The sequence below is a fragment of the Vidua chalybeata genome, chromosome 6 (genome assembly GCF_026979565.1).
Source record: "Vidua chalybeata isolate OUT-0048 chromosome 6, bVidCha1 merged haplotype, whole genome shotgun sequence".
Lineage (NCBI taxonomy): Eukaryota > Metazoa > Chordata > Aves > Passeriformes > Viduidae > Vidua > Vidua chalybeata.
Genome location: NC_071535.1, coordinates 47,126,453 through 47,140,491, shown reverse-complemented (window position 1 = coordinate 47,140,491; position 14,039 = coordinate 47,126,453). Strand labels below are relative to the sequence as shown.

General features: G+C 52.0%; 1 protein-coding gene across 2 annotated transcripts; it reads left to right on the top strand.

Annotated features, from left to right (window-relative positions):
* Positions 1–484: 484 nt before the first annotated feature.
* On the top strand, positions 485–13,687 carry IFITM10 (interferon induced transmembrane protein 10). 2 transcript variants are annotated; one of them, XM_053946229.1, is made up of 4 exons: positions 485–2,853; positions 3,844–4,258; positions 9,399–9,540; positions 12,809–12,891. In XM_053946229.1, exons 1-3 carry the CDS (start codon positions 2,744–2,746, stop codon positions 9,531–9,533), a joined length of 660 nt encoding a protein of 219 aa, XP_053802204.1. In that variant the 5' UTR covers positions 485–2,743; the 3' UTR covers positions 9,534–9,540; positions 12,809–12,891. The 2 variants fall into 2 exon arrangements, with proteins under 2 accessions (XP_053802204.1, XP_053802203.1); XM_053946228.1 differs by lacking the exon at positions 9,399–9,540 and having other exon boundaries at positions 12,809–13,687.
* The last annotated feature ends 352 nt before the right edge of the window (positions 13,688–14,039 follow it).

The following is a 14,039-nucleotide window of genomic DNA, read 5'->3' as shown; positions in this document are numbered from 1 at the left end:
CGGCTTTACCAAAAGCCGATTAACACAATGGCTTCCTTCTCCTGCCCAAGAAGAGGGAAGATGAGACCCCTCATTTATGGAGATGACTTGCTCATCTGGTTGGCTCAGGAATTTGTTCATTTGGGAAACTATTTTTACTCACCATAAATGACTAAGCACATCATTTTGGGGGCTGATGGCTTTTCCTTTTTCCGCTCTTTCTTGGATTTATTTTTAGGTTTCTTTGGGAGGGAAGAGAAGTGGAGTGCAGAATGAAAGCTCAGAACAGGAAACAGATCAAGGGAGAGTGGGAAGATTGGATTTACCTCTCCGAGTCTCAGGCTGCCTTACTGCTTATGGAACTTAGCAACCCACTGAGCAGTTTTATAGGGGTAATAGGAGAGGAGCATTCAGGAGGCTGTGGACTTTTTCCTTCCAAAAAAAAAAAAAAAGCAGGGTCAGGTTCTGCTAATGGTTTCTGAAGAGCTTGAGTAGGATTTGAGACAGAAGATTTTCTCACAGGTCTTACAACACTTGGTTATGCTACAGCCCACATGTTTCTAGCATGATTACGGGAGAATTGCTTTGGGGCAGAAAGCATATTTCTGTTCTGTTTGTCCCATGCTTAGTATAAGGGGAAGCCAGCCTTGATGCCACAGGAATGCAGGCAATTATTCATATTCATCCCACCTTTTATTTGAAAGGAAAGTATCCTAGACCATATGGTTGAGGGTGTGCATGCATGACTTTTGAAGATGCCCAGAAAATTGGAGGAAGGTTAAAATAATGTAGACTATTGAGGGGTTTTATTCCTTCCATTTTTTATGTCAGTTCCTGGGAGTCACATGAATAGGTTGTTGAACCAGTGATGCTGCATATATGCCACTGTGGTCCATGTAATAAACCTCTCACCACTCACACTTAACATTGAGGAAGATGATGAATCACTCACCCAAAGACCAAAAAGTGCTCTGCAAACTGTAAGGGTGATCTGGTATGTGGAGAAGAGGAAAAACAGCCATTCAACCTCTCTGACTTTTCAGTCCTCATCATACCAGGGAATGTGACTGTCTCTGTTGATTTCACATTCCCCTACACCACCCTGCTGCCTCCTCTTGCCTGCTCCAAACCTCCTCTGACCTTTTTCTCTGCTCACCCTCCATCCCTGCCTGACATTAAGAAGAGGAGCAGCCTTACCCACACAGCTTTCCCCAGATAAACAAACAGCAGGTTCACCAGTAGCTCCAGTCTGCATACATGGGGTTTCATTGTTCCTCCTGAGCCTGCAGGGAGGATACTCTGCACAGCTGAGTTTTTCCAAGCCCTCTAGAAAAGCTGATGACAGCTGGCCATGGTTCTGCCTCTCCTGCAAACCTCTTAATCCCACAGGAGCATCACTCTCACCCTAGCACTGCCTCTGTTTCTTAGCAGCTTCTTGGAGAGAGATCTGGATCTCATCACAGGCAGCCATAGCACTAATAAAACCTTCTTTACTTTGGCAGGACCCAACACCACTCCAGCAGAGATAAATCCTGAACCAGAGGGCAATTTGTCCTTTTTAAACCAATGCAGGCTTCAGAAGAATTAAATTGGTCTCATGGAAACTGGACCTCCTCCAGTCTCAGAGACCTGTGGATGTGCAAGAAGTTCCCCCACATCAGATCAGCCCTCAGGGATGAACACAGGGTGGGTGCTCCTACACTGGAGCCAAACCTGCCTGTGAAGAGCTGAGTGAATTACTATCCTTATTTCTTAGCTCAGCACTTTGTGGGTAGGCTTAAGGCTTTTCCAGAGGATTTCCCTTCCCTTGCAGTTTCTGCTCACATGAACTATTGTTCTACCCACCCCATTTCCAGTATTCTGGGGATTTCTCTGCTACCCTTTCCCAGCGCCACAGCTGAACTGCCTGCTGCAACAAGGCCACCTGCACCAGGCGATGTCACTGTGGGGTGACACGGCGTATCCTTGTGTCCTCACCCTCCCTGTGCATCCTCCTGAATGACCTGCAAGCTGTCCCTGCATGGCACCAGCTGCTCTCCATCATCATGTCCCTGGGGGGACTCTACCGCAGCACCCTAAAGCTGGGATTCCATGCAGCTTCCAGAGTGTTAGCAATGAGGGGTAGCAAGCACATCCCTGATCCTGTGCTAAGCCTGGGCACAGCCAAATCCTCCCGGGCTTGACCAGGACACCCCCACCCCCCTCCCCTAAAGCAGCCACATGCCGTGCATCCTGCTGCTGGAGTGCTCCCACCCCTGCCTGCGTTGGGATTTGCTCCATGCCAGCAGGATCTATTACCTCACACACAGGATTTATCCCCTTTCCATTCATCCCCTCACGACCACAGCCCGTTTTTCCCCACAGCATTGCATCACCACCACCTCCCTTTGTTAATTCCGGTTGTCTCCACACACTCCTGCCACACTTATTTTAGTTTTTCACCCAGGTCCATAGCGGTGAACCCGCAAACAAGGCTGCAGCCAGTCCCCTCCACAAATGTCTCTGTGGGTGACGCTGTGGAGAACAGGGCCGAGCATCACCTTATGCTGCTCCGGAAAGCCGTTCGGCCGGGGCCCAGGAGATGCCCTTCTCCAGCGGGGCGCTACCAGGATGCTCCAAGCAGGAGGTGACGTCCCAGTGGGGGGGACACGAGAAGGGCTGAGACACAGAGGAGCTCTCCTGCGTGAAGCATGTTCGGGGGAAGAAAGGGGGCTGCAGGTTGACCTTCCCATCCCCTAACTCCCTCCCTGCCCATCCCTAGTCCATGGGTGCCCCCCTCCCTGCCCTCCCCTCCTCCTTCAACTCCAGCGCCGAGGAAGCCGAGCCGGAGGCAGTGCTGAGCCGGATATGCAGCGACTCCCCGCATCCCTCCTTGTGAGTATCCCTCGCTCCTCCTGATGCCTTTGGAGGAGACCGATGGACGGACGGACGGGCAGCCAGAGGTGGAATAGTCTCTCCTATTTGCGAAGCTAGGGTGGAGAGGAACTTCTTCTAATATGCCCTTCCCCATCCTCTGTCTTCATCCCCTCTTCCCCTCCTCCTCTTCCTCCACCTCCTCAGCCACGATATCCTTAAAAATAAAAAAAAAAAAGGTGGAGAGAGCGGGGTATGGGAAACCTGCTGGCAGGTGGAAGGAACCGGGAAATGGAATCACCGTAAAGACTAGGACTCAGGGAAAAAAAAATCCCCCCCAAAATACCCACCCCCCTAAGGAAGGAGGGAGGGAGGGGCGGGCTGCTCTGCCGCACCGGGAGAGCCGCTCTTCCCGCAGCCGAGCCACCGGCTCCCATCCCGGCATGGGACAGAAAGGAGAAGGCCCCGACAGACAGACAGGCGGGCGGGGAGGGCTGCGGGGGGCTGCAGCGCGGTCGGCTGACAACTCCCTCGCAGACCCCCGGCGCCTCCCATGTGTTTCTTTCTGTTTTTATTTGTCTCCTTTTTTAAAAAAAAGATTATTTCCCCCGTGGTGACTGGAACGCGGGTCACTCAGGCCAGCGGGCAGCGGCGGGGGAGGCCGTGGCAGAGGGGGAGGGATGCTGCCCGCCCTTGCCCGCGCCTCTGTCCCCGCCGCGGGGCCGGGGCCGGCGGCGGCTCCGCGCCGAGGCGGCGGCGTCGTGGTTCCCGGGTGTAGCGGTGTTCCCTCCTCCCTCTCCTGCCTGCCCTACTCTCCTCCCTCTCTCCTCTGCCCACTCCCTCACTCCTCTCCCTGCTCTCTCCTCGGTCTCCCGGTCCCTCTCTGTCTCTTCTGCCTTCCCCCCACGTCTCCCCTTCTCTGCTCCTTCCCCTCTTTCTCTTTTCACTCTGCTCCCGGCCTTTCCATCCCCTCACCCCCATTTTTGACGGGGAGGCTTTTTGCTTTGCCAGGGCAGAGCGAGGTGACGCCGCAGCAGCCACCACGGAGAGGACACAGGACCCCACCTTGGGCCCACCATGCCCCTTTGAGGGGGTGGCCTGGACCCCGAGACCCCCGCAAGGCCCCCCACAGGGCTGCTTCGCCTGCATTGCCAAGCCCCCAGCGCTCCGGCAAGCTTCGCCCGTCCTGTCTCCTTCTTCTGCCATTTATCTCATGGAAAGCAAGAGCTGCAAAGGGGACAGCCTGCGGCCAGCGGTCCCATGCAAGCACTCGGTGGAGAAGAAGACAATGACCAATCCCACCACTGTCATCGAAATCTACCCTGACACCACCGAGGTGAACGACTACTATCTCTGGTCCATCTTCAACTTTGTATACCTCAACTTCTGCTGCCTCGGCTTCATCGCCTTGGCCTATTCATTGAAAGTGAGTACTGAGCGCAGGGCTCGGGGTAGGGGGTGACCAGGCAGGGGGGAAGCGTTTGGGGGTTGTGCCTGATGTGAAACACATCTTTGCCACCCAAATGAGAGGCTGCAGACAATGGGGATGGGGATGGGAAGAGCTGAGGAACCTGGGATGTTACTTCAGGTGGGGAAGAGGTGCTTTCATTTGCTCCAAGTATCCTCAGAGGCTCCTCTGTACCGCGGCGGCAGGGTGACAGGCAGGCAACACAGGGCTGCTTTGGGTCATGCTGCACCTGCAGGCACGCCGGCACTAGGTCCCTTATTTGGGATCCTGGCTGTTAGAGATAGTCAGGATAGGACCCAGCAGCATTGGATGGTCAGGCAGGAACAGTAAGAAGCAGCTAGCCAGGATCAGCCATCAGCTGGCGAGTTGCAGGGGATAAGAAGCTTACAAAGTGCAGGGCAATCCTGCCTGTTTCTTTCTTGCCCTCTCCATAATTAAAACACCAGAGCTCGTGGCCAGCTTCCCCCAGCCCAAGCCCTATAAATCCCAAAACAAGGCCTGGAGACCTGCCAGCATCATGGGAATGGTAAGAAGGTGGAAGAGAGTGCAGGGGGCTTCCCACAGTGGGCTGGGGGGATAGAGAGCTGTGTTGTTGGAGAGGGTGATAGCATGGAGCACAGCCCATGATGGGAATGGGACCAGGTTATTATTCCTGATAGATGCAGGGAGAGCAGCCCGGCAGGGATGGTGCCTGGCAAACAGGCAGCACCTTGGCAGCTGCTAGGAGAGAGGGCCCTGGGCTGCCCTCCCCTTCCCTGCCTGCCAGATGCAAAACTAACTGAATGGATGTGCAGAGAGCCTGGGGCGGTTGGGTGGCCCAGAGAGGAGCTGGCTGATTTGTTTTGGCAGGCAGCATTTAGAGGAAGGCCAGGGTGCAGACGGGCTTCGTCACAGAAGCAGATCAATTAACCCCATACAGCTCCTGTCAGCTGGACTGTGAGCACCCAGCACTGCAAGGAGGCTGCCCCGAACACTATCAAGGTCTCCATCAAAAAGGCTCAGGGACAAGTCTGAGGCCCTGTGTCTTGGGCTCACTGAGCACTGGCCTGGTCATGCCTGCCTCAGTTTCTCATTCTCCAAGATGGGAGGTGAGCTCTCATCCATTGCCTGTGCAGAAGGCTCTGCTGCTGCCTGGGTGAGGCACTTAATAACTTAAATAATCCTGTGGCGAAGCATCACCCCAAGCAAAGGGCAAATCCAGTCAGCAGCAGGCTAATATGACTGGGGGGAGCAAGTCCCTTAACACCCCTCACAGCTTGATCCAGCAAGGGAAGAAAAACCTGGCTTCCTCCTTGTTTTTTTAAGCTTTTCCTTGTCTGTATTTGCCTTTAACAATTTACATCTTTCCCATGGAAGAGGCTACCATGGGTATCTGGGGACATGTGGTTCCTTGCTGCTGCAGCAGTGAGGGCAGGACAGCCTGAGAACAGGGCTGACCCATCCCTGGTGACAAGATAGAGTAGTGTCTGCCACCCACAGAGTTTTTAGAGGCTGGACTCTTCACTATCCTTGACATGGGATGGAAGGAAGGCCAAAACCCAGAAGTAACCCTTGCACCAGGACAGAGGTGTGGGCTTGGCATCTATCTGCAAAAACTTAGAGGACACAAACTCAAGCACGAAAAAAAGAGGCAGTTGTGAGGGAAGGCAAATGAGCAAATTTGCTCCAAATCAGAGAAAGGAGAATAGAAGATGGCTGTCAAAAACCAGCCTTGGCTTTCAGGCTGAGAAGGCAGTAGCTGATGGGATGTAACCGTGGTACCCAAACAGAGGTAAGCTGAGTGGGTAGAAATAACTCTGCTCTGGTTTTGGAGCTCCCCAGTGGCTGTGACTCTGTGGCAGGGGGAAAATAGAAACAAAATATCCCTCAGAGGCAAAGGAGAGAGCTAGCAAGTGGCTGAAGGGATGCCGGGTGCTCTCATGAGCTGCTGTTGGGGTGGGTGGTGAGAGGCAATGCAGATGCTGGGGCAGTATACGGTCTATCCTGAGGAAGACTGGGATGTTCAGAACAGCAGCTCTGTTCTTACCCACAGCTACTGCAGGGATCTTCACAACACCCTAGCCAGGCTGAGTGTTATGGTTATTTTTCCAGAAACATGTTTTCTTCTCTTTTACTGTCAATAATGTTTTTCCCAGAAGTTCTGAGAAAACAGGAGCAAGAAATGCCCTGGGGACAGATATCCCTTTAAACAGACTTCTCTTGTTCCTCTGCAATTAAATGTAAGGACATTTGAGCAGTAAGAACTTAAGTCTGACCTTTCTAGGATGTCTGTGCTTTGAAAGGACCGACTAAGGGGCAGTAGGAAGAAGAATGAAGCTGCACCTTCCTCTCCCTGAGCCTCTTCTGGGACCCCTGACAGCAGAGCCCTCAGCCAGTGGAACACAGTTTCCTCAAGGGCCATCAGTGCACTGATACCATTAAGTGTTTCCTGGGTTACAGCTTTTACACTTCCTTTAAACAACTAAAACATCTAGCAACTTCAGGAATTATCATTTTCATTATCAGAAATAGAATTTTCAATTCCCTGTCATACAGGTCACCTGCTTCTGACAGAGTCATACTGTTAATAAGGCAGTATCTCCTTCATGACCCAAGTCCATGAGATGTTTCAGTATACATCTTAGCACACCCGAGCATTTCCTCTGGTTTCAGCAACATAATGCCCACACTGGAAGACAGATATATCCTTGGTACACTTGAATATTACTGTGAAGCTGTCCCCTTCCTCATGCCCTATTTTATTGGTTTCAGCCTCATCATGTCTGCCTGGCCTTTTGCATGCTAGCTGCAGACTTCTAGATTTCTTTCTGCAGGGAAATGCTATTTTGTGGTGATAACCATTTACTAAAAAATGTCCAAAACCCCCACCCCAGCACCAAAGAATTTGTGAAGAAAGAAATACATGAAGTCAGGTGAGGGCAGAAACTGTGATATACGAGGCAGATTCTGTGTGTGACAGACGTCACAGCCGAGCACTCTGAACAGGAGTGTGGCAGCACACTTCAGCTTTATTTACCCCCATAGCAGGCCAGATCCTCAGCAAACACAGCTTGCTGGGCTACAACGGGGTCATACAACTCATGGATCCCTCCAGGGGTCATTTCTAGCATGTCAGGCTTCTCAAGGTCAGCCTCCTCGAGTTCAAGCAAGGCGCTTGCATCTAATCATGTGTGCTGGATGCTGGGGGAGGAGAGATCAACAGCACGACCAGGGAAGTTAAAAAAACCCTAAGAAAGTAGCCCTAACTCCAACCCAGCACAGATAAAAGTATCACTCCAACAGCAGCACTTTGGATTCAGTTGGTTTTGATCAGAAGCAAGTGTTGTGGTCTGATATTCAGCAGCTCCCTCCCTTCCTCTCTCCCAGCTCCAAGTGGTAATGAATGATGCATCAGTGCCTGGTGGCAGGAGATCTCACTTCAGTTGTTCAGAGCTTCGTCTCTAGAGACTGTCAGGGTGAGCCAAGTCCTCTGTACCCATTGTGCCATGAGGCAGTAGATCAGAGGAGCTGGGATCTGAGATGCGCCGCAGTATGGATGCCTCGCTGTGGCTCTATAGAGACGAAGATGCCAAGGAGCCTTGCTGGCTTTTTAAGCCTCACCAGCAGCCCACATCATTACTTGCAGAGTTTTCTTGCCCCTTGAGGTCATGGAAATATGCCAAGCTCTCTTGCCCACTCTCTGCCTAGCCCTTAGCACACAGCTGTGAGCACAACTGTTTGCCCTCCTCTCTTGCCACTTGTTGATCTTCCTTGTTTCGAGTGGAAGCAGACCAGCACGAATCCACAGCTATTTATTAACCCAGAGAAGCTGCCACACCCAGCCTCTCAGGCAGGCTCTCATCCTGCTTTTCGGAAAGAGCAATGGTTTATGGACGTGGGTGAAATGCAGGGGTGACAGTCCCGTGATGCCAGTGCCGGTGTGGTGGAGTCACGTGGGCTGGAGAGCTCTTGAGCAATTCACAGAACAAATAAATCCAAGGATTGCCTCCAGAGCTCCTTCTGTGCAGGGAGCTCTGCATAGAAATGGGTTTACTGACAACCAGCTGTGGACTTCCAGGCTGCCTTAAAAATAGCCTCATTAGACTCGTTATCAAGAAATCATTTGTCTCCTTCTGCAAGCTGAGGCAGCACTTTTTTATTAGAGCAGCAAGTTTGCTGCTCCCAAAAACAAGAGGCACTGAGCCTCAGAGCAGAGCAAGGGGAGGTGACTGCTAGGGGAGGGACTGGGGTGGTAGGAGCCAAGGGGAGCACTTGGAGAGAAAGCAGAACGTAAAACCCCAAGGAAACAAAGGGCAGAGGACAGTGATGAGAGGGAGGAGGGAAAGAACCCTTTGGCACTGACACGCTGGAGGTGTGGGAAGACAGAGTTAGTGAGATGGAGATATTGGAAGACAAGGTGAGCAGCAGGGAGGTGACAGGCAAGTAGGGATGGATGGATGGATGGATGGATGGATGGATGGATGGATGGATGGATGGATGGATGGATGGATGGATGGGTAGGACACACCACCTTTTGTTGGTGAGACAGGAGAGGAGAAAGGTTTGCATGTTAGAGCACAAAAGCTGGCTGTGTTTCATGTAAGGATAGGCATGGAAGAAAAAATAAATTGTGTAAGTTGCCAGCATGGATCAGAGGTGAACTCTGCCTTGTCCAGGGACAATCTCCAAAGATGCCACCACACAGTACTTGGAGGTGCCCAGGGAAACCCCAGTCAGAAGATGTAATTATCCTCACACTCCAGTCACCTCAGTGCAAAGCAGGGCCAAAAATCCCCATCTAGTTTTAGGCAAGGTAAGAAGGGTCAAAGGAATGATGAGAAGAGCCTGTGGCTAAGTAAACACCATACCTGGGTCTAGGGTGGGGATTCAACCTTGTGACCTTGAGGACCTGTCCCTCACTGTGCTTCATCTCTTTGGCTATGGAAAGAATCAGCTTCCAGGGCTCCCAGAAGCTCATGCACCAGCTACCAGCACATTATGATGATGATGGCCACAGGAGCATGAAAATAGGAAAAGCTGAAGTGGTCTATAGGAAAGACACCAGCATCTCCTTAAGGACAAAGCAGGGAAGGAGCTGAAATACTTATCTGTTCTCCAGGAGAGCTCCTCCAGAGCCTGGCTCAGTTGCCACAGCAGGACGTTAAAGGGAGACATCTGGAAGCATCTGGGGGTGCAAAGACATGCAGGAGGAGGCAAGGCTGCTCTGGAGAGATGTGGGAGGCTGGAGCTGTGAGTGGTGTGTAAGGCAAAACTCCTTTTCATTGTACTTTTATGCCACAGGGGCCCTTGCACTTGTCTGGCGCTTAGAGGCTCCATTTCAGTGTAAATGATTATGGGCAATCAGGGATGATTTTCTTGAGAGTGACCACTGAAGCCACAGGGGTTAGCAGGAGTGTGTGGGTGGGACCAGCTGGAGGTGTGGGGAGAGGAGGCAGTTGGGTGCCCTTTGGTAGGAGTCAAAGGTGGCCATCATTTGGACCCAAACAACAGGAAAGGGAAGAAATAGAAGCGATTTAAAAAAAAAAAAAAAAAAAAAAAAAAAAAAAAAAAAAAAAAAAACTGTGGGAAAATGGTGTCAATGGGGAGAGGGCACCCCTTGACACAGCAGCAGCAGCATGACAGGAACCAAAGGGAGATCCATGGGAAAGTCAAGGAGAGGTGCTGCTCCTTGTCATGGGAAGTGTCATGGGAAAGGGCTAAAGCACCAGCCACGAGTGTGAGCTGGTGCCAGGTGGGAGATGCTGCTGGGAGAGGCTGGGAGCACTGGAGAAGGCTGAGCATGGAAATTAGGGTTATAGGGTGCCCCAGGGAGAGGAGGAACTGGAGGTGAGGAGTAGGATTCAGCTCCTGGGGCCAAGAGGAACTGGCCTCACAAAGGTAAAGCAGCTTGGCTGCAGGAGGGTTGCAGAGCTCAGTGTGCCGGTCTGCTGGAGAAACCTCTGTCTGCCTGGCAAACACTGACAGCAAACGCCAGCTTGCCTGTGGCAGAAAACACCGGGTTACAGTGCAGGAAGGGGCAAAAGGCATTTGCTCCATGTCAGTTTTGCCTGAGGCAGCCCCACCACTGGGAAGAGGAAAGTGTGTGAGAGCTTCAAAGAGTCTGCTGGGAGCAGCAAGCAGGATTTCTGGCCTGAATCCAGCACCTCTGGGGCTTCTCACCAGTGCGTGAGGAGGTGCCAGTTGTCTGGTGCTGCTGAGCCTAGGGGTTTTGGGGAGGATGTTAAACTTACTGAATAATTTCAAATGTGAGTCATCCCAGACATTCAGCTGACACAGAAAGGCATGTGGGCTCCCAAGCTGCCGGCTTGATGCCTTCCCAGAGATCATCTCCTCTGCTGAGAGCTCCAGCCAAGTGTGCCCCAAAGACACATGCAGTTTGTGACTGTCCCCTCTTCCTGATCCCAGAAGGATGCTGAAGTGAGCACTCCACAGCAGGGCAATGGGTAGGTGGCCCCAGCTCCAGCTCCAAGCTCCAACAAGCAGGGCACATCAGAGGCCGAGGACATGGCACAGTTTGATTTAATACAAGTATGAAAAATAGGCTCATTCTTGCCTATGTGCCTGCTAGCAGCAGATCCTGTGGGTCTCATGCCAACAGCAGCTTCCCTACCCACAGTTCAGAAGATCAGGGGTTGCTTGTGCAAAGAGGTCCTCATTGCTGTGATGGAGAGGAGGAATGTTGCTTGAGGGTCTGAAATGCAGTTTTAGAGGACCCATGAATTAGCACAACTCAGTGAGAACAAGGGGTGCAGCAACCCTTCCCCATGTCCAGCGGAAGGCTTTCAGGACAGCCCTGTGGGTAAGCACTGCAGGAGGAAGAGAAAAAAGTCTCTAAGATGTGGTCTGAATCTATTGCAGTGTCTTTTTGGAAAGCTCCTAATCGATAAAAGCCTTTTAATATTCCTCGGTTTGACTCTGGTGCTGGCTTTTGCAGCTTGCCACCCACATCTGGTGTCCAGCCAGCACTGCCTGGCAGGGCTCTCACTGCTGGCAGCAGGGCAGGCAAGGGGCTCACAGCCCCACTCCCCACAACCCCCACCCAAGAGTGGGCAGTGGGGCAGGCCCTGCCACACCCTGGGCACCCCACTTGGATATGGGAGATGGGTGAGGGGTCAAGTGTCCAGGTCCATTTGTTCATCCTTGTGGCTCAAGCTGCCTGAGTCTTCTGAGTGCTGGCTGAAGGGGCAGCCTGGGGACAGGGACATCTCCCTGCTAAGAAGCAGTGGAGTCTGACCCCTCCTCTGCTGGGATCCAACTGCAGAGCTGCTGCTGGTGGACAGTGCCATCAGCTGCCTGGCTGTGCCATTGCTGCCTGCCTGGCTGTGTTGTCACTGCCTGGCTGTGCCATCCTCTGCCTCGTAGTGCCATCTCTGCCTGCTCATAGCATCGTTGCCTGGCTGTGCCATCTGCTGCCTTGTGATGCCATCATTTCCTTACAGTGCCATGTGCTGCCTGGCTATGCCTTCTGCCACCTGGCAGTGCCATCCACTGCCTGGTAATGCCACACGCTGCCTGCAGTGCCATCCACTGCCTGGTAATGCCACATGCTGCCTGGTAATGCCATTGCTGCCTGGCAGTGCCATCTGCTGCCTTGCAGTGCCATCTGCTGCCTGGTAATGCTGTCGCCAGTACATCGGTAATGCCCACTAGTGGCATTGCTGCTGGCAGTGCCGTGCACTGCCTGGCAGCCTGGAAGAGGTGGGGACAGACCAGTGACATGGACATGCACAATCATCACCCACTGCAGAGCTGTCCCAAGGAAAGTCCATAAAGTCCCAACCCATGGGATAATGAAGGGAGCAGACTGCTGTTAGAATAGAAAACTGCCTGTGGCAGAGATGCTACACAATCTGCATAAGACCTGCAAAAGGAAGGGAACTCATTAACCCTGGGCTACTTAATATGCTGGAGGCTCATGCACAGCCCTGGAGCTGCAGTAGGATGCTCTGCCAGGTTTTACCCGCTCGGCCCCTCAGTGCAGATGGAGGCACAGGGATGCACACCAGAACTGCAGCCAGCCTTCTCCCTTGTGGCCTGGGTGAGCCCAACCTGGCGCTGCAGGGCCAGGGTGCTGTGACACAGTGGGAAGTGTGCTTTAGTGCCTATGTGCCTGGGGTGTACAATGGCATCTCATTTCCCTTGTGTACCTTCAGGCTCCAAATGACACTGTCCCACTCCGGGGACCGTGGGGCTCTGGTTTGCCTGGTTGGTAACAGCAATGGGGCACTCTTTTAAGTCTTCTCTGCTTCCAAGAATTTCCAGCCCACAGGTATTACAGTGCTTGGCTTCACAAGCTCAACCCATAGCAGAGACTGGGTGCAAACCTCACCTCAGGATGTTTTATGGCACCCCAAATGCTCAAATACAAAGAGGCCCAGCCCAGCCCTCACAGTGCACCTGTACAGGTAACCACATACAGGTGCACTGGGGTTTGTGGCTGTTGCTTGAAACAAGTCATGTCTTTCATACATATTGCAACTACTTTATTTAATTATCTTTTTGTCTCAGGTGCGGGATAAGAAACTGCTCAATGACTTAAATGGAGCAGTTGAAGATGCCAAGACAGCTCGGCTTTTTAACATCACCAGCTCAGCCCTTGCCACCTTCTGTATCATCCTTATCTTCATCTTCCTGCGATACCCTCTCACTGACTACTGAGTGAGGCCAACAGCAGCTGCTCCCGCCAAAATGCCTCTACGCCAGAAGTGTCTGCAGTTTCTTGTAGCAAGGACACACAAAACAAGCCAACCACTACACCTTGATTGCCAAAAAAAAAAAAAAAAGTCAATTAAATACATAAATAAATGTTAAATTATTTTATCAGCCCAGCTGAGCATACCTTCCTTGCCCTGAAATGGTATGTGAACAGCTGAAGGAAAGGGTCTCATTCTTACACATGTTCAGGAAGAAAAAAAGACCAAGAAATATTTGTTTTATGGCCAACAAGCTGTGTGAAAAAGAGCGTGCAAAGCCCAGAGCTACGCACACTTAGTGGCAAACAGCTGAGCTCTAGGAAGCAGTGGGGTCCTGTGGAGCTGGAGACACATACAGTGATGGATGGGGATCATGGCAGGGCTGGCTTACAACATATCAGGTGTGTTCAGACCGCCCTCCAGCTTGTGGGGGTTTCTTTTCCTTTTTTTTTCTCTTGAATTTCATCTGCTAGTTCAAACAACTCCCAACCCCTGGAGAGCTGAAGGTGTTAGGAAGTTTATGCTGGGAAGCCCCAAAGCCTCCAGAAAAACCCCAAAGTGTTAAAGGGCAGGTTTCTCCTTGGGATCTCCCAGCAGTGCTGAGAAGGAAGGCACCTTCTGGAGAACTCGCCTAAGCCACCTAATTGGAGTGCTACTGTATTTCTGTAAACAGTCAATAAAAAGATACCTCTGATATGTGATGCTGCTGGGTTAATTCCTTCCTTAGCAGGGCAGGTCTCCTGGTCTCCATGGGCTGGCAAGAGAAAATGCTAATGTCACCAGCAGCTGCTCAGGAAAGATTTAAAGCAGGAGTGAGGGATGCTGCTGCAGGTCGGGGCCACACGCAGCCGTGAAGGAGAGCGCAGACCCAGATTTAAGAGCAGAGACCTTGGTGACTCATTGATGGAAGATCTATGGCAAGCAGGCAAAGGCAGTCAAGCAGGCAGGCTCCCTCCCCTTCTAGGACCAACATTGAAGAGGGAAATAAATCGCCACAGTCTGAACCTGCTGCTACTGCAGTACTTCCCAGGGTCATTATGAAGAGC